The 24141-nt window shown below is 37.6% G+C and overlaps 3 protein-coding genes across 4 annotated transcripts in view; 2 read left to right on the top strand and 1 right to left on the bottom strand.

The window, feature by feature from the left end:
- Nucleotides 1–19: 19 nt before the first annotated feature.
- msk (importin-7 msk) lies at nucleotides 20–3817 on the top strand. Its single transcript, XM_088269252.1, has one exon. It carries the CDS (start codon nucleotides 342–344, stop codon nucleotides 3495–3497), a length of 3156 nt encoding a protein of 1051 aa, XP_088125378.1. The 5' UTR covers nucleotides 20–341; the 3' UTR covers nucleotides 3498–3817.
- A 6575-nt stretch (nucleotides 3818–10392) lies between these two features.
- Vha13 (V-type proton ATPase subunit Vha13) lies at nucleotides 10393–14808 on the top strand. Its single transcript, XM_088269258.1, has 4 exons — nucleotides 10393–10549; nucleotides 11180–11280; nucleotides 12000–12098; nucleotides 13634–14808. Exons 1-4 carry the CDS (start codon nucleotides 10468–10470, stop codon nucleotides 13703–13705), a joined length of 354 nt encoding a protein of 117 aa, XP_088125384.1. The 5' UTR covers nucleotides 10393–10467; the 3' UTR covers nucleotides 13706–14808.
- Nucleotides 14809–15810: 1002 nt separating this feature from the next.
- peb (zinc finger protein pebbled) overlaps nucleotides 15811–24141 on the bottom strand; it is a 121964-nt gene continuing 113633 nt past the window's right edge. For both annotated transcript variants that reach the window (XM_088269274.1, XM_088269273.1), the window contains exons 4-5: nucleotides 23133–24060; nucleotides 15811–22485 (exon numbers count right to left, since the gene is read on the bottom strand). In XM_088269274.1, coding sequence (XP_088125400.1) covers nucleotides 21859–22485; nucleotides 23133–24060 — 1555 coding nt within the window. In that variant the 3' untranslated portion in view covers nucleotides 15811–21858. The remainder of the gene's footprint in view (nucleotides 22486–23132; nucleotides 24061–24141) is intronic.

Below are 24141 nucleotides of genomic sequence, written 5' to 3' on the forward strand. Positions count from 1 at the left end.
ATTTTTCTCTTATTTTCATATTGTTGAGCCTGGTACGAAGCGATCTCGCGAGCTTTGCAGGTTAATCTGACGTCGATTTTTCTAGTTACTCGCGTTGGTTTCCAAAGAATCTCAGCCTTACCATCGAATTTACCGAGTTTGCGATTTTGCCGAATCATCTAAAATCGACCGCGCCGAAGTTTCTCGTTCGTCGCGTGTAAAAATGACTTTCGGTCGTTTCGGCCACGTGATTGGTGTTGTATGAAAAGTCCGCTCCGAGCCGTGCGGCTCTCTGACGCAAGGGACGTTTACAATCCGAACTAAATTCCTCCGGGACGCGATCGCTCGTCGCAATCGCAAATATGGATACTAGAAAGTTGACGGAGGTGCTGCGCGGGTCGATCAACCCCGACCAGCGGCGCCTGGCGGAAGAACAACTCGAACAGATCCACAAGATCATAGGCTTCGCGCCGTCCTTGCTGCAGGTCGTCATGTCGGGCGAAGTGGAGATGCCCGTCCGCCAAGCCGGCGTCATTTACCTCAAGAACATGATCACGCAGAATTGGATCGACCAGGACGACAGCGAGGAGCCTCTGCGCTTCAGGATACACGAACAGGACCGCGCCGTGGTGCGGGAGACCATCATAGACGCCATTGTGCAATCTCCGGACATGGTGAAGCTGCAGCTCGCCCTGTGCGCGCGTACAATCATAAAAAACGACTTCCCGGGCTGCTGGACGCAAATAGTCGACAAAATAGGTCTCTATCTCGGCAGCGCCGACGCGTCTACCTGGTCCGGCGCGCTACTAGCTCTCTATCAACTCGTCAAGAATTACGAATACTCCAAGGCCGAGGAGCGCGTCCACCTCATAGGCGCCATGCACCTTCTGCTACCCATGCTGCACCGGCTCATACTCACTCTCTTCCCGGACGCTTCCGACCAGTCCCTCCTCCTCCAGAAGCAAATCCTGAAAATATTCTTCGCCCTCATCCAGTACTCTCTCCCCCTGGATCTCATCACTAAAGAGACTTTCTCCCAGTGGATGGAGGTCATGAGGATGGAAGCCGACAAGGCCATCCCCGAAGCCACGCTGCAAATGGACGAGGACGAGAGAGTGGAGCACCCATCTTGGAAGTGCAAGAAGTGGGCGCTGCACACGCTGCACAGGATCTTTGAGCGGTACGGGAGCCCCGGCGTGGTGAGCAAGGAGTACAGAGAATTCGCCGAATGGTACCTCAAGACCTTCTCCGGGGGCATCCTGGAAGTCTTATTGAAAATCTTAGACCAGTACCGCAACAAGGTGTACGTCTCTCCCCGAGTTCTGCAACAGTCTCTCAATTACATAACCCAGTGCGTCAGCCACGCTCACTCCTGGAACTTCCTCAAGCCGCACATGTTCGCCATCATCCAGGACGTCCTGTTCCCCATTATGTCCTACTCCGACATGGACGAGGACCTGTGGGAGAACGACCCGCACGAGTACGTGAGAGTCCGGTTCGACATCTTCGAGGACTTCGTGTCGCCTGTGACCGCCGCCCAAGGCCTGTTGCTGAACAGCTGCAAGAAGCGCAAGGACATGCTGCAGCGCACCATGCAGCTGTGCATGCAAGTGCTCATGGGGCAGGTGGGCTTCAACAACCCGCGCCAGAAGGACGGGGCTCTGCACATGATCGGAGGTCTGTCGGAAGTGCTCCTCAAGAAGAAGGTGTACAAGGACGAGATAGATACGATGCTAGTTCAATACGTGTTCCCCGAGTTCGCCAGCACTCTGGGCTACATGCGCGCGCGGGCCTGCTGGGTCGTGCACAACTTCGCCGAGATGAAGGTGAAGAACGAGGAGGTGCTGGTGGAGGCCCTGCGCCTCGTGGTCAACGCGCTGCTCACCGATTCCGACCTGCCCGTCAAGGTGGAGGCCGCCATAGCCCTGCAGATGCTGCTGAGCTCTCACGAGAAAGCCGAAAAATATTTAGAACCCCAAGTGAACGTTATAACTTTAGAATTGTTAAATTTAATCCGGGAAACGGAGAACGACGACATCACCACCGTCATGCAGAAACTAGTATGCTCCTACACGGAGCAGTTGATGCCCATCGCCGTGGAGATATGTCAGAATCTAGCCACCACATTCAACCAGGTGCTGGAGGCGGACGCGGGGTCGGACGAGAAGGCCATCACCTCCATGGGACTGCTGAACACCATCGAGACCTTGGTCAACGTCATGTCGGAGAACGAGGAGGTGATGAGGCGCCTGGAGCCGTGCGTGCTGCAGGTGGTCGGCCATATATTCCAAACGGGGGTTATAGAATTCTACGAAGAAGCATTTTCCTTAGTATATGATTTGACGTCCAAAACGATATCCCCCGACATGTGGAAAGTCCTAGAATTAGTTTACACAGTTTTCCAGAAAGACGGATTCGATTACTTCACGGACATGATGCCCGCCCTGCACAACTACGTGACCATCGACTCCCCGGCATTCCTCTCCAACGAGATCCACATCCTGGCCGTGTTCAACATGTGCAAGGCGGTCCTCACCGGAGATTCCGGCGAAGACCCCGAATGCTACGCCGCCAAACTCCTGGAAGTCATCATCCTGCAGTGCAAAGGACAAATAGACCGGTGCATTCCTTCCATAGTCGAATTAGTACTCGGCAGACTCACGAGAGAAGTGAAGACGTCGGAACTGCGCACCATGTGTCTGCAGGTCGTCATCGCCGCTTTATATTATAATCCGCAACTACTGCTGAGCATATTGGACAAACCCTCCACCACGGTTCCGTCAGAATCCATCACCTCGCACTTTATCAAACAGTGGATCCACGACACGGACTGCTTCTTCAGCTTGCACGACCGCAAGATGTGCGTTCTCGGGCTCTGCACCTTACTGAGCTTGGGTCCCATGCGGCCGGCTCTACTCAACGAGAGCATACAGAAAATAATGCCCGCCTGCATAATACTGTTCGACGGCCTCAAGCGAGCGTACATCGCGAGAGCTGCCGAAGAAGCGGAGGAGGAATCAGAAGAAGAAGAGGACACCTCCGACGGAGAAGAGGTGCTTTCGACTGACGATGACGAAATTGACGACCAGAGTGCGGACTATCTCGAAAGCCTCTCTCGCAAGGTGAAGAAGGAGGGCGCCAAGGCGGGACTCACAATCAACGACGTAAATAACGAAGATAATTCCGAAGACAGCGACTACGAAGGGGACGAGGACTACGACGCGTTGGACGAAACTCCGCTAGAGAGCTACACGACTCCTCTAGACGAAGCGGACTGCCCCGTCGACGAGTATATTGTATTCAAAGAAGTCATCACGTCTCTCTCTGCTTCCGAGCCGGCTTTCTACGCCGCCCTCACGTCCAACCTTACCGGAGACCAGAACAAGGCGCTGCAAGACATCTTCACCCTGGCCGACCAGCGCTGCGCCCAGCAGGAGAGCAAGCGCATCGAGCAGAGCGGAGGATACTCCTTCACCGTTCCACCGTCAGTCCCGACCACCTTCAAATTCGGCTCGTAAAAGAACAATCCACTCTTGTATTGTAATATATGCCGCACATATATTAAAAGCTGCTGATTAGGAATCAACTATTCGCTATGTATTCTCTAATTTCAATGCCAAATTATTGATAATTTATTTCGACCTCATTGTTAATTGAGAATAATTAAATAATGTTTTTTTTTATTCTTTTTTTATTTAGTGTATGGTTTTATAATGTTCATGCACTCTATAAATGAAATTAATTAAAAACCAAGTTCATGTCTTGTTTTACAACTTTGCACTTTACATGTAAATATCTTCTTTTACTGTTAATAAAAAGTGTATTCTCTTTTAATTTATACATTTTTTTTATTTATCTGTGTATATTATTTGTATGACAAACTTATTGCTTTTCAGATGATTTGTTTCATCACCTTATTTCATATTTGTATGTAATAAGTTTACATATTGCAACATGTTGCGCAAACATTTGAATTATACATTAAAGCATATAAGATCTCCGGCTCAACATCAATCTAGAACATTTTGAGTGTGTCCAAATACTTGTTCACAAAATCTGGATTATCTCCAATTACAGGAGTTATGTCTCTAGTGAAGTTCTAGTGATTCATGAACAAGGTTTCTAAATTGGTTCATATATATAGAACTTCCAAGAATTTGAGTAGTGTGGTTGTCAATAATGGGTAGAATTGGTGAATGTTACACGTGTGTAAAGTGATCACTTAAACCAGCCTATGACGGTCGTCAGTCCCGTAAATCCCCAGACTTCCATATTCTTCATCTTTGATGAGATGTCAAAAAAATAATATCAATCTAGAATATCGTAGTCATACAGGAGAAAGTGCATTTTTTACAAAAACGTGATCATTGTCTATTTGATATCGTACTAGCTTAATATTGCCCTGAAAACATCCCGAAGGATTTTAAACTTTGAAGTATAATATGGTAAAAATGACTAACTGCATTGATGTTTATTTTCTTGCCAAGCAAAAGTGACTTAAATGGTCCTCCTGAACATTTTACGTTTTGGTAGTTGGTCACTTTCTCCTGTACGACTGCGATATGTCAATCGATTTTATTGAAAGTGCTATAAAAAAATAGTCTTTTAGTGTTGTTATCAGTTGACAGGCGCCGTGGCGTAGTTGAGAAGACGACTGCGAAACTGGCATTGTAGGTTCGATTCCCTCCAAATACGAAATAAATTTGAGAAAGATTTATTTTCAATTTGTTTGGGTGTTTGTGATATATTTTTCACATTTACCTTCCCTATCCTTACTATCCTACCTGCAGACAAGCCTCTAAAAGTAGAGGCTTTGCGGGTTATTCCTTTTAAAAAAAAGAAGTTCAGTTCCATTAACAATTTGAATGGGTGTTTTTTCGCCTGCGGACCGCTGGCGACGGGATTTGCAAATTGTGTACATATAGTTTAGACCTTAACAAAGAGATTAATACATTTATATCTTCTTCTTCTTATTATAGGCCTTGCGGCCTGTTTTTAAGAGGGATTAGCCTCCTGCGACGTCGATTCCCAGCTATCGGCCCATCTTTTTGGTGGTCTGCCCGGGAGTCGTCTACCATGGGGTTGGCCGTACAGTGCGATGTGGGGGAGTCTGGATGGTTCCATTCTCCTCACATTCGCATACCATTGTCTTCTTCGTTGCCTTCCCCACCTAACGACATCTTCGATCTCGCATATTTCCCTGATCTTGGCATTTCTGATTCTATCTCGAAGACTCTTGCCTGTTATGCTTCTCAGAGTCTTCATTTCTGACACTCTAAGCGTGTTTTTTGTGGCAGCGGTGTCTGCTCTACTTTCAATTCCATACGTCATGATGGGTCGGACACAAGTTTTGTATATCTTGATCTTGCTGCCGATCTTCATCTCAGGGTTTTACCATATAGCATTTTTCAGGCATCGTGAGATTTTATATAAAAACATCAAATATGTAATCCCTTCTTTTTTGCCTTTGAAATGAGGCCGGCGCAGAAGGTAAAAATACCCTTCCCGTCCTTAAGCATCAACTAACCGAACGGGTAGAAATACCTTTCCCGTCCTAAGTGTGTTAATATTTGATCTGGGGTTGTGCCACTTTTCTAACTAAATTACTTATCTTCTTAGAAATTATATTTTTACAATTTCTAATTTTTGTTGAATTTGCTAAAATGCTATAAAAATCAAGACTACTACTACTAATTAACCATATCAGTTCTCTATGTGGAGCATATGAAACCCACAAACTACCTCCAGTCTCTTCTGTTAATTGCCAGCTCCCTTGCATCCTCCCAAGTCAGGTCCGCGTCCCAAACTTCAGACGAGAATTGCCGCCGGATTATCATCAGTGGACTCCTGGGCGGCAGGTACCTGATGCCTTGTAAAAGAGGCGAGCTTGATGGCGGCTCTCGGGAGGTATGCGAATTACATGGTCTAGCCAACTTAATCTTCTTTCATGGTGACTATTGTTGCTGCGTCCTATGCTGTATTACTTCTTTCCTCACAAAGCTAAACCACCGCATGCCTAAAATTCCATGCAGGCATCTATTCTCAAAGCCAAGTATACGGCTTCTCTGGGCCCTTGTAAGGTGCCATGTCTCACAGCCGTATAACATAATAGAAGCAATGCGGGCATAATATAGGCAGCATTTGGTCTTCACCGAGCACAAATCCGAACTCAACGATCCGGGAGGAGGAGATGGATATTCCTCGCCGGTGGTAATGACTTTTGAATAATGAAATCCATGAGGATGATGAAGAGAAACGGCGCAAGGATGCAGCTATGTCTGACTCTAGCGGAGGCCCTGAACCAATCTGTGACAACATCGTCAACAAGCATACCGCCAATGAACAGATCATTAATTCTGGAAATTTTTTACTTCCAGGAAATATTTATTTTCAAAAGCATTATTTATGATTGCACTAAAATTGGCCTGATTTAAATCTTCATTATTTTAGACGCGAGGGATCAAATTAAATAATGACTTCATTAATTGATTCGGCAGTCACTTTGTGGTAAATTATTTTTTAATGAATGTTTAACTTAGTGTTTGAAAATTATACGGAATGCATCGAAAAACGTGTCACAGTAGATTTTAAGAAATAAAGGTATTTACTAAGTAAAACATTAATTATAAATAATGACTTCTTTATAAAAATTTACCACTTAATTTGTTTTTTGGAATCAATCATTTATAGCTAATCGATCGCAAATTTCGTTGCGGATTTTTAGCTTAAAAAATATAAACGGGGAAAAAGTAACAAATAGCATTCTATAATCGAGAAAGTAAAAGTTACCTGTTAGTCACATCTCTACAATCTTTCTAAGTCATTATGTTTTGACAAATCGATCCTTATATCATATCCCTGATGAATATTTGCATGATTCTCAATAGCCAGAGTGACATTATCTTCCATTGGTGTATGCTAAACCCTGAGATTGTTAGAAGATTGAAATTGTAAATGTTTTTTTACCACTTGAGTTTATTTTATTATAATGACTAGTTTCGGAAGCTATGCTTCAATCTTCATGTCTAAATATAAACTTATAATCAGTTTAAGTGGTAAAAAACGAGTGTTTTTCTTTTATAATTTCATTATGTCTTACCACAAAGTGAATGCCGAAACAATAAATAAATTAGAAGATAGACATGCAATAACTAAATCATCAGTTGATTTGAATAAAAAATGGAACTATGCATCATTATTATTTGTGTCGAATGCAATGAGCCATGTTTTCTGGATGAGTATACACAGGTAAGTGAATTTATATGACCTCTGCAAGTTCACTAGGTTGTGCCGTGACTTTTGTTTGTGGGTAGAAATAGGATTACTTATTGACCCAACTGTACATATATTTTATCATGATGTTTAGATTTGTGCAGAATGTTCATAGCCATAATTTAACAGTTGACTAATGCAATAAATATATGTACTGTACCTATTTGATATATTATACATAAATAACATTTGTTGGTTTATTTATTATTATATAAGGAACAATCGGACACTCATAAGTAAATAAGTATCTCATTTTATTGTCTTGTAAGCCACAAGAAAATGTAATATATTGTTTGTTGATAACTTCTCCATATATCTAACTTTCTAATAGGATTATTTTCTTCTTTTTCTTATTGCGCTGCTCCACATTGAGGTTGGCAATCATCATGTATTATTGCCATAAACAGGGGCTTAGTGCTACAGTGGAAAAAGTTTTTAAGCCAGGATATACATCTTCTCCCCATACCGCGCTTACCTTTCACTTTGTCTTATGATATAATATGTTTAACAGTAGAACCCCTCTAATTCGTCATGTTTGTGACTGAGGGTAAATCGGAATGCAAAAAAAGTACATAAAAATACAGATTTACAGTAAAACAAACTATATCTGAAAAAAAGTATAAAAACGAATGTATTATTTTCTATATTAAAAACATTGCAATAAACTGTGATCATTATTGCAACAGAGCAATACATAAACATACGTAAAAATTGAAGGTAGCCTAGAGTAAAAAATTAATTCAAAATTTCTTTAAAAAAGTCAGATATAGATTTTTGTTGATGGTCGGATCAACCCGAATGAGGAACCAGCCAAGAGCGGACGAGAGAGGTCCTAATGTACTTTGTATTTCTCTCCCCTCATAAAATGCCCAAAGTACTCTAATTTAGGAAGGATCCTTTATGGTGTACAACTTCTCTCTGTAGAGAGAAGGATTAAGTATCAGAGGTTAACTGAATTAACCTTATATATTATGTATGTGTACCATCTTTTACACAATCATTCTTTAAATGTTCCTCCCCCACAATGACCATAACGACTTGGAGTTTTATAAATATTCATATATTTTTATGTTGACAGGATATGAATACACTCTCACCATATGGTGTCACGCACGGTAGATAATATGCTACATAATATACGCCATGGAGGAAATAAAATATGGTATTTGTATTGGGGATTAAAAAAATGGAAATCAGATATTTCTACACCAAGAGGCAGTGAAAATCAACATCCACAGAACATCATACAGCTAATTATTTTAAATTTAAATTACTTGTTGTTATAGTGAAAGATTACCCATACATAAGGTGGAATAACATCCCAACCTATACGTGGATGCCTCGCATTAAATATATAACCAGGTAAATACTGGATGCTTCATAGGAGAGAAGGTGAATGCCATTTCATTTGTGAATGCTTTGCCGTAGAAATGGATTAGAATATACAAAAAAACGTAAGCTGGTTGTGTTTAAATTGAAAAATTACATATTAAAGGAACCCCGTTGTTCATAAATGGCCAAGAAGTGGATTTAAGTATTTAGGACGAATGTACTGATGATGAGGATATCAGATCCCAGTATCGAGCCAATATACTGCCTTGCGCTTTGCCCATTGCTTCAGCACACCTACCACACTGGGATGGTCTAATAAGGCATAGAATGCCAGGCTCCTGGGAGAGGCTGATGAAGAGCTCGAACCTAATCATAAAACTGCTTGTGTTGCACAGATGAGGGCTGGACATGTGGCAACATTGGAGCGCAGTGTTGCGATTGCAAGCTTCAGCAAGGTGATCCTCTTACATCATCTCTCCAATATTATCAATTAATTATTATTTATATTGTATGTTTTACAGTTTTTTTTACCTAACATCCAAGTGACTCTGAAATCTAACTACGGCTTATACAACACCGCTTATCATGGGCCTTCTTAGGCTTTAAGTTTTTAAGTTTTAATCTGTGGATTTACTTTTTGTGTTTATAGTTACTACAATTTCATGTTATTCATAAGTGAAAATTCTAAGCAAAAACACTCGATTGTTTTACAGTATTTTTATTTTCTTATTTTATTTACAAAGTAATATAAAATAAAATAATTCTTATTTTATAATGCGCAGCACATGTGGCTACATATACGTCTGCACGTTACCTAGTATCCAGGTAGTTTTTTTGCCTAAATCCTAGTCTGGTTACAGCAGGACGGGGCCACAGCCAACAGTAAGAGTTTGCATAGATGTTTTATGAGACAGATTCCTGGGCGCCATCCCCCTAAGAAGCGATTTGAACTGGCTAGCGTGCTCTCCCGATTTTCCCCCTTACGATTATTTCTGTGGTTATCCCTAAATTCCTCAAGTCATGTCCCAGGAGTCTATAAAGCCCTCAAAAACAACATTTAAGCCTAAATCGTTCAAACTCAGTGCTTCAAAGAGTGCACGAAAACTTCAGAAAAACGCTTACCCAGTATTTGGAGTGAAATGGGCGCCATTCAGGCGATATTTTGTTTTAAACCATGTAAACTTAAACTTCCCATGATAATGAATAAGGAAAAAAATGGTAATTTAGTATCAGTCCGCATTTTATTCCATTTTAAATCCATGCTCTGCTGCTTAAAAAAGTATTTAAACATAGTAAAATAAAATAAAGTAAATAAAGTAAAAAAATAAAAAAATCACAACATATAATATGAAATTTAGTACCCATGTTATCAGACTTATTGATGTACTAAATAAATTGAGACTTGAGGGTAGTAGGAATACAAAAAACATCCATGCATCTTGCATTTTTTTAAAGCACTTTTATAAGATTTTTCAGACGAAAAAAATATGTGTACACTCGCACTTTTCTGGTACCCATCCTCCTAAAAAAAAAAAGTTATAGTAGGTAGGTACTTGCTCTAAATATTTTTCTAAGCTAATCCACGCAGCCAGTAAATTTTCTTCATACGATACAAGGATAGATAAAATAATATTTGAAAAAAAGTCTCACGAAAATAAATGAAATAATTTCATTAGTATGAAATGAAACTTCCCTTTTAGTGTATTCTTACGAATAATTTAAAAACTTGGTTGCGTGTAGTTACGAAATAAGCGCCTGATTTTGACGCCAGCGCCCGTAGTGATAGAAAATAAAACTATAAAATCATATGACTTGATCACTTGTCTGCGGATCTATTGATTTGGGTTTTCTTCACTACGGGTGTTTCTTGTTCACTTTTCCGAAATGGCTAGCCAAACGCAAGGAATTCAGCAGCTTCTCGCTGCGGAAAAGCGAGCTGCAGAGAAGGTATCAGAGGCAAGAAAGCGTAAGTATTATTTATATCCATTTAACCCATTTCTACGGACATTTCATACTTTTTGGGTGTAGCCACTTTCAAAGTAGTATTTTACATCCCAGACGCTTTATCAAAGCTCAATTCATATTAAATAACCCTGACAAGGCATTAGACGTTGATCTTCGCATATTTTCCCCCCGAAACGAACTTCAACTTTCATGTTTTACTGTCAAAAACGTTGACATTTTACGTCTTGTCCCTTGTCAATTTTTGCGTCAGTTTCGCACTTATTTCGAGCTGATAATTAGACAAAGGTTTGATTGTTTCTTTGATTTAAATTTAAAGCATGATATGTACATGAAGGTTATTTGCTTTTTAAATCCTTTAATCTCAATAAACGCCGTAAAACTGTTTCTTCACTCGATAATTTATAAGACTAAAAGGAAGGTTTTTTTTTTACCCTGATAATCTGAAGCAATAATAATTTTAACACATAAATTTCCTTTGAAAATTCAAGTAATTATAAATTCAAAGATTACTCTCTCAGTATAATGTCTAATTGTACAGTTTGTATTAATTTTCAACTAAAAATATCATACGAATAGCAGTCAGGATGATATATCTACATAATTTTATATGTGAGTTTGTTTCGTTATCCAGGCAAGGCCCGCAGGTTGAAGGAAGCCAAGGAAGAGGCTCAGGAAGAGATTGAGAAGTACAGGAAAGAAAGGGTCAAGCAATTCACCGAATTTGAGGCCAAGGTAGGGCAGCTCTGCGTCATATTGGAGGGTGATGGCTTGAATATGAACCATTTTTGAGATTTTCTTTATGAGCCATGAACTTTAATAAAAATAATTTGTTAAATTTTGCTTTGTTTAAATTGCCCGTGGACTAATTGATATGCAAGTCGTCACAGACACATTTACACATCAACTATTTTGCGGGCAGTATGTTTATCAGTATGTATGTTCAGCAGTATGTTCCCCTCCGTAGTGTAATGGTCAGCACGCTCGACTACCGTTCTGGAGGTCCCGGGTTCTATTCCCAGGGGGGGTCAAATAAATATAAGACGGGCTTATTGTTTAAAAGCATTATCTTCCAACCAACCAAAAACAGCCAAGTGATATTGATCAAAATGTTTGATACCATATATAGCTGTTTACAATCAGAGGGTAAATAGTACTTAAACATTTAAAAAAAAAACATAATCATGTCTATCCCCGAAGACGACAAAGTTATTGTCGTTAGAGAAAGATACCAAAAAATAGAAGCTCTAGTTTTATCTTATAAAGTGCTATAAAGCGTGCCACAAAGTATCTGCACAAAACATTAATGAAAAAAAGTCTATTTATTTGATTTTTTGACAATTTATCTAGTGCTGTTTTTGGGAGGAATCACCTCGAGGACGCTACTATTTACAGTTAGTCTTGTGTCCTGTTTGTACAGAATTGATTATAACTGGGTGTAATGCATATTCTAGCACATGGGATCCCGCGAAGATGTCGCCGCCCGAATCGAAAAGGAGACCAAGGTGAAGATTGAAGAGATGAACAAAGCTGTCTCGGTTCACAAGGACCAGGTATTCTTTCCATCAGTTTTATTTCTATTCGAGCATCGGTGTTATAAATTATCTTTATTTTCACGGGCATTCAGATGCTGAAAATTGGTTATCATGCCGTTTGTTAGAAGAAATGTTATTTTTGCAAATGACAGACTTTGATTTGTGGTCTGTAATGTTGGCAAGAAGTGTGCTAGCGACAATATCCTCTTTCAGCCCCTGTTTTGTACTTTTGATCAGTTGCTCTTATCTGCAATTTCTAAATCCTAAGGGCGCTTGTGCACTACCCGGAATTTTACCGTCCGGCAGTCCAGTTTTGAAAAATGAAAGCAACTACGACAGTTTAGCGTGATCGAATTTACTCGCAACGTGTTTACGCACCGATCAAGAGCACCGATCCGAAGAAAGATGGACAAAAACACAAGCCAACCCAAGCCAATCATCGTTTTAAAATGCTAACTGACGTGCTGGACGGTAAAATTCCGTGTAATTCCGGGTAGTGGACAATCGCCCTAAGGGTAATGATAAAAAGGAGAAAGATTTATTCATATTGAATAGAAAACCAGAGTTTGTTCGCCTCCGTAGTGTAATGGTCAGGACGCTCGGCTTCCGTTCTGGAGGTCCCGGATTCGATTTCCAGGGTCAAATAAATATAGGTGATTTTTACACTCTAATATTTATTTAATATTACCCTTGACTGGTACATGAAGCGGAGGGCTGATCACCTTTCCTCCATGTTCATCAAGATAACACTGTGTTTATATGACGCAGTGCCCTATGCACCATCTGGTGCAGATGAGGTTTTGAAAAGTTGAAGACTGTATTTATTAGGCGCTATGCATGTTAACACACTTTGGACGGGAAAGGTATTTCTACCCGTTGGGTGGATTGATGCTTGATGACGAGAAGGGTATTTTTGCCTTCTGCGCCGGCCTCATTTCAAAATCAGAAAAGAAGGAATTATTTATTGTTTTTATGTAAATATTATGTACCAATCTCTTTGTTAAGGTCTTAACTATATGTACATAATTATCAAATCCTGTCGCCAGCGGTCCGCAGGTGTAAAAAACCCCCGTCCGAACTTCAATTAAAATCAATATCAATTCAATTCAATTCATTTCAATTCAATTTATTTATTTACAATTAACATACTCATTACAAACTTAAAATTTAAAGCGTATACATTAAAATCGAAAAAATTCAAGAACACTATTGCTAAAGGTGCAGAAGAATCCCGCTTCGGAAAACTCCTTCAGACTTATGGAACAGATCAATATCCAATGAGATATTGTTCAACATAGCGGTAGGTCTTCCTACAGGCATAACCATCGGCAGTGTGTTAATATGCATTGTTTTATTATTTTTAATTCAAATTTAGGATATTACCACAAAGTGACTGCCGAATCGATTGATGAATCATAGTTTTATCATTTAAAAATTCATATCTGGCTTAAGTGTAAGAAAAATTTAACCGATGCCGGACTATCTGAAATTTCCTCTCTTTATATCTGATACCCACCTAGACATGACAGTAAAAAAGACAAATCTCTTTCCAGGTGGTCCAAGAGATTCTAAAACTGGTATACGAGATCAAGCCGGAGCTTCATATCAACTTCCGCGTCGGGTAAACCTGACGTCTCTCTCCTTCCTCGCGGGTCGGGGCCCCCATCCCCCCCGTCCCCGGCGCCTCCGCACCCCCGCTGCCAAGTGCCGAGTGCCCCCCTAGACACCCCCGCGTATTACCCAAATATGCCATCAGCGTGTGTACATAATATCTCTACGCGTGTAAATATTATTCCAAATTATATTACATACTCTTGTTCACGTTCTAGACGACGCTAACTTTGACAATATTAGATGGAATCAGAATATTAATGTGTCGTTTGCTGTTATTTCGTTGATTGCAAAACATAAATTGTTCTTTTTAAAATATACTCCAGCGATAATATGAGCATTGCTGTTTATAATACAACATCGTGTTAGTAACGAATGTTTTTCAAATTTTCAATACCATTTTCTTTGTAATAGATGATCTAATAATGTAATGATTCTCAGTTGTGGATCAATAATTTCTTCCATAAATTGTTAATTTGAAAACTGTCAGCATATCTTCTGATTATATAATCAATCATACAATATAACCAAATGAAATTATCATTTTTGTTCCTCTCACGTTACTAATACAAACACGCTTTAAAATAATTAGCTGTTCAAGAATTACAATACGATTTAAGAACGTATTTCATATAACTTCAAACTAATTAGATTAATTGATATGTATTCTTAATTAGATACATGTATTGTACTTTAAAAGGCAGTTACGTTTTTGTATTCTGTCAAACACCGTTTCCTTTGAAAAAAATACATAATTATTTATTTTTTTAAATGATACTTTGTCATTTTTTTGAATGGATGTTGTGTTTCTGAGTTTGGATTTACAAAATATATATTTATACTAAGTTGTTTTCTCCCTATTTAGTTTTGTGAATTGTTTTTATCATGTTTATCATTCCACTGTTGATTTCTGTTGAAATGTATGTATTTTGAAATTAAATTCATAATTGTTAAACATCTGTGTATTAATTGAGTAGATTAGACGTTTTAGCTTCCCGATGATTAACCTTTTAATATATAGAGACAGAAATCCTTCAGCAGGAGATTGTACATTGGTTATCATGAGCACAATTATTTATGTACAGTATTAGTGTGGAAATAAAAATATTATACTGTTCTCTGGTCTTTCATTTTTTCTTCTTCTCTTCTTCTTTTGTTAGGACTGTGTCCCGTTATTCTCCAGTCCGCTCCTGGGAGGTGGAAGATCGGCCGTCTGTCCATCGTTTAGGTGGTCTTCCTGGGGTCTGTTACCTCTTGAGGTGGAGACTGACCGGAGCATTTCGTCGTAACATCGCTCGCGGCGAGCATCAGCGAGCATCTGAAACTATGGATAGAGCGCTCGGCTCGGTGTACTGATTGCCTGAATGCTCGCATCGTAACGTGTTACGTTACGACGAAATGCTCCGGTCAGTCTCCACCTTTATGTTGCTGCTATTCTCACCACTCAGTCCGAACTTACTCTTCCCACATGATTTATATCCAGAAACGTCTTCTTACTCTTCCCCATCGCACAACATCTTCGACATCGCAGATTTTTCTTATTTCAGAGTTTTTTACTCTGTCGCGAAGTGCTAGGCCTGCAACCCATTGCAGGATGGAGGATTTACGATGGAGACCTTGAGAGAACAAAAGAGACGCCAGAAGACCCTAAAAGAGATGGTCGGACGACATAGTCATTGTGGGGTGTACAAACTGGCTGCAAGCAGCAACCAACCAGAGGAAACGGAAAGAAAGGGAAAAGACCTGTATCCAGCAGTGGAGGACAGAGGGCTCATGAAGAAGAAGATACCAAAAAGGAGAAATTTAAAAAAAAAATACTATTTCAATATGGTTCCCATATACGTCTGTGAACCTTATAGACCAGTGTTTCCCATTTGATGTTACCATCAGAGTTCATCAAGGTGTATCCGTGGCAATCTCTTGACTAAGATAATGACTATACAGTGTAATCATTGACTGTGATGCGTAACACTCATCGCTGAAATAATATGTTTTTAATCAATCAGCATAATAAATGTTAAAACAAACTGATTTCATTTTTTATTTTTCATTCTCGCGACAAGGGGTATGCAAGTTTGGGTTCTTTCTTGAAGTGGTATGCAGGAAAAACTAGTTGGGAACCACTGCTACAGACTACCAAAGTGTTCTATGCTCTTGGTTGTGTGTGTGTGTGTGTGTGGGGACCATGTTGATTTATGGAATGGGGTATAGGATGATTAAGAAATGAAAACAGTTAATATATTTTGTATATCTTTATTTCAATTCGAATCAAATTCCATAACGTGTATTTACATAGTATAATTCAGTGACAATACAATTTAATAATAAAGTCGAAACATTCGTTGACAAATTACAAACATAAAATAATAGACTAAAGTAACTCATTTCAAAGTACACACAATCACATATCGTACAATGCTTTAAACGCGTGCAGAAAACGTCATTTGCTTTCTAATTATTAATCGTATTCAATTCGAAAATTATCAGAGGAAATCTGTAAATGTCATTGAAATATTCGCAAAGGCACAATATTTTTAGATAAGGCATTAATGATTCCAATAAGGCATTTGTATCCGAATAAAATTACCACAGTTTTAAAGGCATCAGTTTACAAGTTAGATCTATTAATTTCTACTTTTATATAAGGCAATAAAGCTCGATATGTTTCCAAAAGTTAAGGGGATTCTTCACACAAAGCATTTCAAATTAGTAAAAAGTACATAAATAGTTACGGACAAGTTCAGTTAAGTACAAACTGCCAAGGAGAAGAGTAGGTTTAAGAATATGTTTGTATATAAATTAACCCCCTAAATGTACAGTCATATTGCTTATATTCAAGATAATGTATGTGAAATGGCATTGACAGTTTAATATAAGTACAAATCTTGTATAATGACAAAATGTTTTTTTTAAATCTATAAAGTACAACACAAATTGCTTCGTTTTAAGGTAGTAATATTATTATTCTAAAGTATGACTGCAACACGTGTTTCACATCATTTGTGTCTTTTTAAATAGATTACAGTCCAAACACTTAATTAGCTACAAATACTCTATGCTACTCAATTCATTATACTTAGTACATTCTAAATAGTTTTCGCTGTTTAAATGTTACATAAATATTATAGTTTAGCTTTGGTTTTAAGCTGTACTGTAAATTATTGCAATGCAAATTTGTATATATTACAATCATTTCTATCTTCAGTTACTTAACTTTCACCACAAATTATAAATGTCAATTTACTTATATTACTCTTCTTTAGGCCTCTACCTGCACCCAAGTGGTGCGCAGGGCGCTGCATCTATATAATGTGTTAACTCAATTGTGATTATATGAGGGCAGGGTGATTAGTCCTGCGCTCCAGATTCATGGATTGGAATGTTTGGCGGGATGCAGATGACATTACCAGTATTTAAAATGATCGGAGCACTCAGAGTGCATACCCATATTCACAGTACTTTATTATTTGTTGTATCGGAAATAAATCTCTTAATTTATTTTGGAATAATAACTACAACATGGTTGCTACCCCTGATTATAATACGAACCAGGGAAATTTGTGGCCAAGAGTTAAATCAATAGATAAAAACAATAATATACACCTTTAGTTTAACTTAAATACCATATCATTAATATAGTTTTGAAGATTACCGATTACACACAACTATACTATTTTAAGTATAAGGTGCCCTTGTTTATATACAGTGTAATGTTGCATTTAATTTTTAAACATACTCAAACAATGACAAGAAATTCCACTCTACCAACATAAGTAAAAGACTTAAGTCAATTTCTCGTATGCGTCATTAAGGTTAAAAAACATGAATTCATCAATTCGAGACATTTTGAAAACTGTGTTATTATGTTACAAACTTTGGTGCATTGAATTTAAGTATACAAATACATTTTTAAATCATCGTTGTATATCAAACATCGAACACGGTCGCATTGCAATGAAACTGACATTACATTTTTCAACTAAAAACTAAAATCACATTTTTAGCCGAATGAAGAAGGCCTCTTGCATAAATTCTTCTCGGAATGATAACAAAAAGTTAGTAATAATAAATAATGAAAATATATTGTTTCATCTAACATAAAACTTGGATTGCGAGAAACAAGTTATTGGCAACAATTTAAAAAAAGATTATAATGTAAATGAAATTTTACTGTGTTATATGAAAAAAAAAATCTAATTTGTATTAGAAAAATTGTAATGAAAAAATTAAACACATTAATTTTATATGGCTTTATATTATAATAAAACTTATTTATACACATATGTTAAGAGGCATCGCAACACAGTATTTTTATAGATATATATTTTGTTCACCATGAACTCTGTATTTACAAATAATATATTTATAAAATTAGACCGAGATTATTGTGAATTGAATTTCAATATCATACTTTTACAAATCCATCCTACAATGCTAATACAGTGTGAAGAACTTTAAAAATGAAAATGTTGGGATTTCAATAGTAGATTTTAAATACAAAATTTGTAAGTAAAGAGTTTTTGGAAGAAGAAATATATAAGGCATTGCGATGCGCTCTTCAAGAGAATGTTTTCTTTAGTTAAATATTTCAATACAAACATTAAATTACTATTTATAATAAATATAATAAAATGGCGACACACCGTGTCGCCATTTTGTCTAAGTAGTTTTAAGTCACTCGTGGAATGCATAATTTTTAAGTACCAATTTTCAACATTTTTCTACACAGCAAATATTCATAAAACGCCACAGCATTATAACATTTTAACTATTATCAAAACACGTTACGGATATAACAAAATATTGAGCTCATTATTCTGAAAATCAAGGCACACAGAAGGTTTGCGTATCTTTTGAGTAAATACAGTTACTTAATATCTATCTATGCGCGTATTACACATTCAAAATATGTATATATTCGATGTCTGCGAAACAAACAATTTATCAACAAAATAAGATTGAAATACGAGCTTAAGATGTAGTATAAATATGTATTAAATAACTTTATTCTATCGCGACAGCATCCACGATGAATTATTTTTACAATATTTAGGATGCTGCGCTAATTATAGAGAGTAGAAGGCTCATTGGTATTGCCATAAGGATTTATACACGTAGGATTTAATATTATAATTCTAGTATGTAATTGAAAAGAAAATAATAATAAAAAAGTATATCCAGACTTGCTATTATTTTTTATTTTTCAAGTGAAACTTCTTTTGTCACATCAGGAGTAGATTATCAAGCTCAAGATGAAAAAGAAAATGTTTCAGAAGTTATGATATGTAAAGATTTAACGACCATGCATTTTGTAATATTGTCATACCTTTCCACAGTTTGGTAAGTGGGGTTGAAATAATTATAACCAATTTTTACTCTGATATTTATATGTATATGATATCACCCTGGACTGGCGACTTATTATTTATTGAATAATATTGCGTTAATGAGATGCAGCATACAAGTCCAGGGTTCATTTAATAAATATTATAAGTGAAAATTTATTTATTTACTTTGAACTTTATGGGAAACGAACATGGGACCTCAAAGACGGTAGCTAAGCGCCTAACCACTACTCTATGGAGATGGGGGCCGGTTGCAGGTTGGCAATAAGTATTTTATACATGGATGACAAGTCTTTTTTTTACACCTAAGGAAGGCATTCGAACGCACGCTCTTAAAACATTATATATTAATTAGTGACTAAGAAGTTCCACTTTTAGCAAGCTTGCTCTATCGTACATATTATCATTTGAAATATTAAAAAAAAATTGCGGTGATAGAAATAGAAGTACCTTAAATAAAAAGTGCAGACTAAGTTGCTAAGTTTATACTAATCGTGCAGAAAAATACATCGGAAAATAAATAAAAACCTATTAGTTACTATTATTACACATAAAAGTATGTATTATCTATTACTTATCAGTTTAAGTACTCTGATAAATATAGAATCTAAGTTTTATTGGTATATCTAGCGTATGATTCGTTCGACAATAACTATTATATCTAAACTCTAAAATTAAACAGTACAACATAAATGTGTGAAAATATCAGTCAAGCATTGATTTAAGCAAAAACTATTCAAATACCTGCGGTATATCGAAAGAGGAATGTAAAAAGATGTCAAATTATGAAACAAAACCTGCATTAAAATAGCAAATAAACATTTAAATAAGACAATCAGTTTAGAATGTAGCATCGACAATACGGAATACATATTTTTTTCTAGTGACTGTTTAGGTGTACGAACTATGATTATTAATCCAGAGAAAATTATAAAAATCAAATGTTTCTTTAAGAATTTGATATGTAAATCTTTCTTTTCCCAGCTTTCTATAAAAGTGTATGATGACAGTGGTAGATTGACATATATCGGTCAGGCGTCCAATACCAACTGCCAACTGGTGTAGGAATTAATACTAGAGGTGGGTAAGATTAGGTCATTCAAAAAATCTGCATCAGTGAATGTGGTACATTTACTAAAAACCAGATCAATTGATATAAGGATTATTCGTAAGACAAATTACCCCTCCGAGAGAGGAATTTCTTTATCCCACTACTGTTTAAAGATGACTTTTTGAAACATTGTTTTGGTTTTGTGAATTTGAAAAGCCAGGGTCAGCATGAGTGAACGCTATTCAAATTGAAATCCGGGCAATTAATATAAATAAATAAACTATTAAGATCAAGTGTTCATGAACGACCCATATTTTATTAGTACTAGCAGGTATTTGAAAATACTTTTATATTTTGTTTTGACAGTTGTCAGCTTGTTCTGTTATTTGACAGTAAGTTTTCTATTACATTTCAATGTTTAATATTTTATAACACCAATATACGCTAAGGAGATAATGACACCTGTAAACAAGGCTAGATTAGGATGCGAACAGTAGTTAATTTCTCAACCCATAGATGTCAGGGGAGAGGTTTTACATAGCCACTCAAGTCCACTGTGTTTTTGCAGAGTTTTACATATTAATTACTCATAGTTTAGGTGTAAAATACAAAAGTTTTAATTCCAGTGTACGCCATATTGTCAGTGATACATTAAACTATACTAATATATATTTCATTGTAATCTAATGCTGCATTTTGCTCAATTAACCGATCAATGCGGTATGAAAAAGCCTAAATATTACTGGTAAACATTAGTCCACCATTATGACTTAATTTCTATTCCACTAACAACTAAACATGTTTATATTTTAGTAAATCTTAAGTGAATATTCCCTCTAGTACAGTCGAGGGAATGTTTCTATACTGTTTACACTTCACTGTAAGATATAATATCTATATTTAAATATATTTTTGGAATTTAATTTTCTTTGTTTTTGCCTCCAATTTAAGTAAGTATATATTATTTGTGACATATTTTAAGTGAGTGATTTGTAAATATTAAATTTTTTTAAGCCAAACTCAGATCCAAATCGGTGCTTTATTAAATATTTAAAAATGTCTTCTTTATTATTTATTTTAAATAAAATTATTAATATTTATTTTTTGACTAGATGTCCTTAATGTTAGAAAATATATCTTCAAATTTTTTTATTAAATATTTTATTAATAAACTAAAAAAAATCGCTGCCTTCTCCGTTGAAAGAACTAATATATTAATATTTTTAACAATAAATAATGGCCGCTTTCATAATATTATACAATTTGGTTTTAAATCTTAGAATTTTATGGCAAATAAGGCTTCCGTCTAAACAAAATTGTCACGCTTTTATTTGTCACAAAACACCATCTTAGATGGTCGAAAAAACACGCGAAGGACACAAAAGTCGTCTAATTTTATTATAAGCACCACTTGTGAGGCTAAATTCAAGACATAAGAGCACTCCCAACTAAAATAACTAACAAAACTCACACATTTCAATGCACACGAGGTTTCAATAAGATTTTCATATAATAACAAACAAAAAAAAAAACAATAAGTAATACTTGGTACTCACCAAAATAATATTAAAACATTTGATTAAATACAACTTTTTGGTATGCACTATCTTTAAAAATGTCTTTTCATTTCTGCACTTTGAGAGATGGTTAAATATTCGAGAGAATAAAGAACTATTTCCGCTTAATTTTTAACCAAATCTCAACGTATTCCAAACATAACAAATGTCGCATTTCCACACTTGTACAGTGTCAAACCGGTCAGGCGCTGCGGTCACTTGTTGACTCCGAGAAGCTTGGCCGCTTCGTCGGCAGAAGACAACAGCTTGCTGATCATCCTCTTATCGCTTATTCCTAGGAGATTTCCAATCAAATCGTTCCCCGATTCGCTTTCGTTTTCCTGTCCCTCATTATCGTCCGTAGAATATCTGGGATTCTTAGACGCCTGGACGTTGAGCTTCCCCTCGTAGTTTTGAGCAGGAGGCGAATTGTTGTTATTGACATTGCTAGGTATTTCCGGAGAAAGGTTTTTGTTGATGGCCATCTGGTAACCGTTGAGAGCGGTTTGGGCATTTTTGTTTGCGATCGGAGTCGAAGCGCTGTTGCCGGCCGAGGCAAAGCTCGAGTTGCACGGAGATAGGGAACTGTTCGAGGACTTTGAATAGTTACGGGAAGAACCGGAGGGCGATGCGGTCTCCTCGTCTCCGCTGACGGTGGACAGGTCTTCGCAGCTGCGGGAGTCGTGGGCGTGCTTCTTACGGTGGCGCAGCATGGAGTGCTTGAGGGTGAACCGACGGCGGCAGACGTCGCAAGAGAAGGGACGCTCGCCGGTGTGGGTACGCATGTGGCGACGCAGGTCTTCGGCAGACCAGAAGCGGCGCATGCAAAAGGCGCAAACCACCTAGAAAGTGAAAATAACATTATAAATTTATCATGTTATTTAAGTTAATAATTAAATAAATAAATAGTAAACCTTATAAAGGTTTTAAAAGTAAAGTTGAAAACTGAAACTCAAATTCAGTAAAAATAAAAAAGTAAAACTTGTAATTTGAAGATTTGTATTAGTTATTGTAAAAACTAGTCTATCATAGGGTTCCTATATTTTTTTTGTCACATTATTTAATTTAATTTTATTTATTAAGTTAGCTTATTTGACATTTAGTGTACAAAATAATATTTACACTTGATTTAACATCATATGTATTTACATCTTCTTACAATAAGCATAACATTTATTAATTCTTACAAATTCTTTTCATCTTTCATACACTCGGGCATCTCATTAAACATACACTCGGGCATCTCATTAAACATACACTCGGGCATCTCATTAAACATACACTCGGGCATCTCATTAAACATACACTCAGGCATCTCATCAAACATTTTTGGTTATATTATGTATACATTAGGAATGTATACATAACATGTATTGTGGAAACATGTCTCATTCATGGAATGTATCAGAGAAACACTGAATTTATATATTTTTTTAAATTGATAGATAAATAAATAAATAGTTGGAAAAATCAAATAAATTAGACTTACCTTTCTGTTGGCATAGTCCGGGAACTTCCCCCTCTGCTGTTCGCCATTTTCTTCTCCTTGTTCGTCCCCCCCTTCGCTGCGGTGCCCGCGCTCCGGAGTAGAGGACCCCAACTCCTCAGCGAAGGATGTACTCGTCTCCAGAGCCCCTTTGGACATGAGCAGCTCATATTCCGAACTGTGAGAGTCCTTGATGTGGTCGAGGGCTTCTTGCCTTTCGGCGTACGAATGGTCGCAAAGGTGGCACTTGAAGGGCAAGTCCGAGTTCTGCATGTTAGACGGGCCATCTGGAGCATGGGCCGGGCTGTATTTTGAACCCGAGATCTGACTTTCCCACTCGTTTCTGTTTTCGTTTGAACCAGGGGATCTCTTGGGGTTTTCTACGTCATCGGACTTCTTTTCATCGTCAGAGGCCAGGTGTGGTTCATCGCCATTTTCAATCTGGTGGTTTTCTTCCAATTTCGGACTTCCAGGTCTCGAATCATCAATCTGGATTCCGTGCTTGGAGGACATGTGTTTTTTAAGGTTGCTTAGCGTGGAGAATGTGCTGCTGGGGCAACTGGCACACTTGTACGGCCTCTCTGGCACATTCCTCATCATGAAGCCTTGGTTCCCCAACTCTGGCACCGAAGCGCTGGTCGAAGGAATTTCAACATTAGGCGCAGAAGGTGTAAGGTTTAACTGCGTTTGCTGGGATTGGTTTCCGTGTTTGCGCAAAAGATGGCGATCGCAGTTGGATTTGGTGGTGAACAGCAGCGGGCAGTGAGGGCATTTGTAAGGTTTCTGGCCAGTGTGGGTTAGTACATGGCGCCGCAAGGAAGACGACCAAGGGAACTTGCGGTGGCAGTATGGACATGACACTCTGTTGGGGGCCAGACTGTAAGCGGACTTTTTCTTCTCCGGCTCTTGCGTTGTATTCTCGGATTCAGATCTGAAAAAACAGAAAATAATAATAGTAAAAAAAAACTGTTCATAAGTATTTACTTAGAGAAGCAACAGTTGAGAATCAGAT

This window comes from Brachycentrus maculatus, unplaced genomic scaffold (assembly GCF_059751285.1).
Source record: "Brachycentrus maculatus isolate JH-2025_06_01 unplaced genomic scaffold, ASM5975128v1 h1tg000343l, whole genome shotgun sequence".
In the NCBI taxonomy this organism is placed as follows: domain Eukaryota; kingdom Metazoa; phylum Arthropoda; class Insecta; order Trichoptera; family Brachycentridae; genus Brachycentrus; species Brachycentrus maculatus.

Excerpts from the sequence above, each read along its gene's own strand:
- msk (XM_088269252.1), top strand. The coding sequence starts at position 342 with ATGGATACTAGAAAGTTGACGGAGGTGCTGCGCGGGTCGATCAACCCC.
- Vha13 (XM_088269258.1), top strand. The coding sequence starts at position 10,468 with ATGGCTAGCCAAACGCAAGGAATTCAGCAGCTTCTCGCTGCGGAAAAG. Across the intron at positions 10,550-11,179 it reads GGTATCAGAGGCAAGAAAGC|GCAAGGCCCGCAGGTTGAAG; the intron begins GTAAGTATTATT and ends TTCGTTATCCAG. Across the intron at positions 11,281-11,999 it reads TCACCGAATTTGAGGCCAAG|CACATGGGATCCCGCGAAGA; the intron begins GTAGGGCAGCTC and ends TGCATATTCTAG.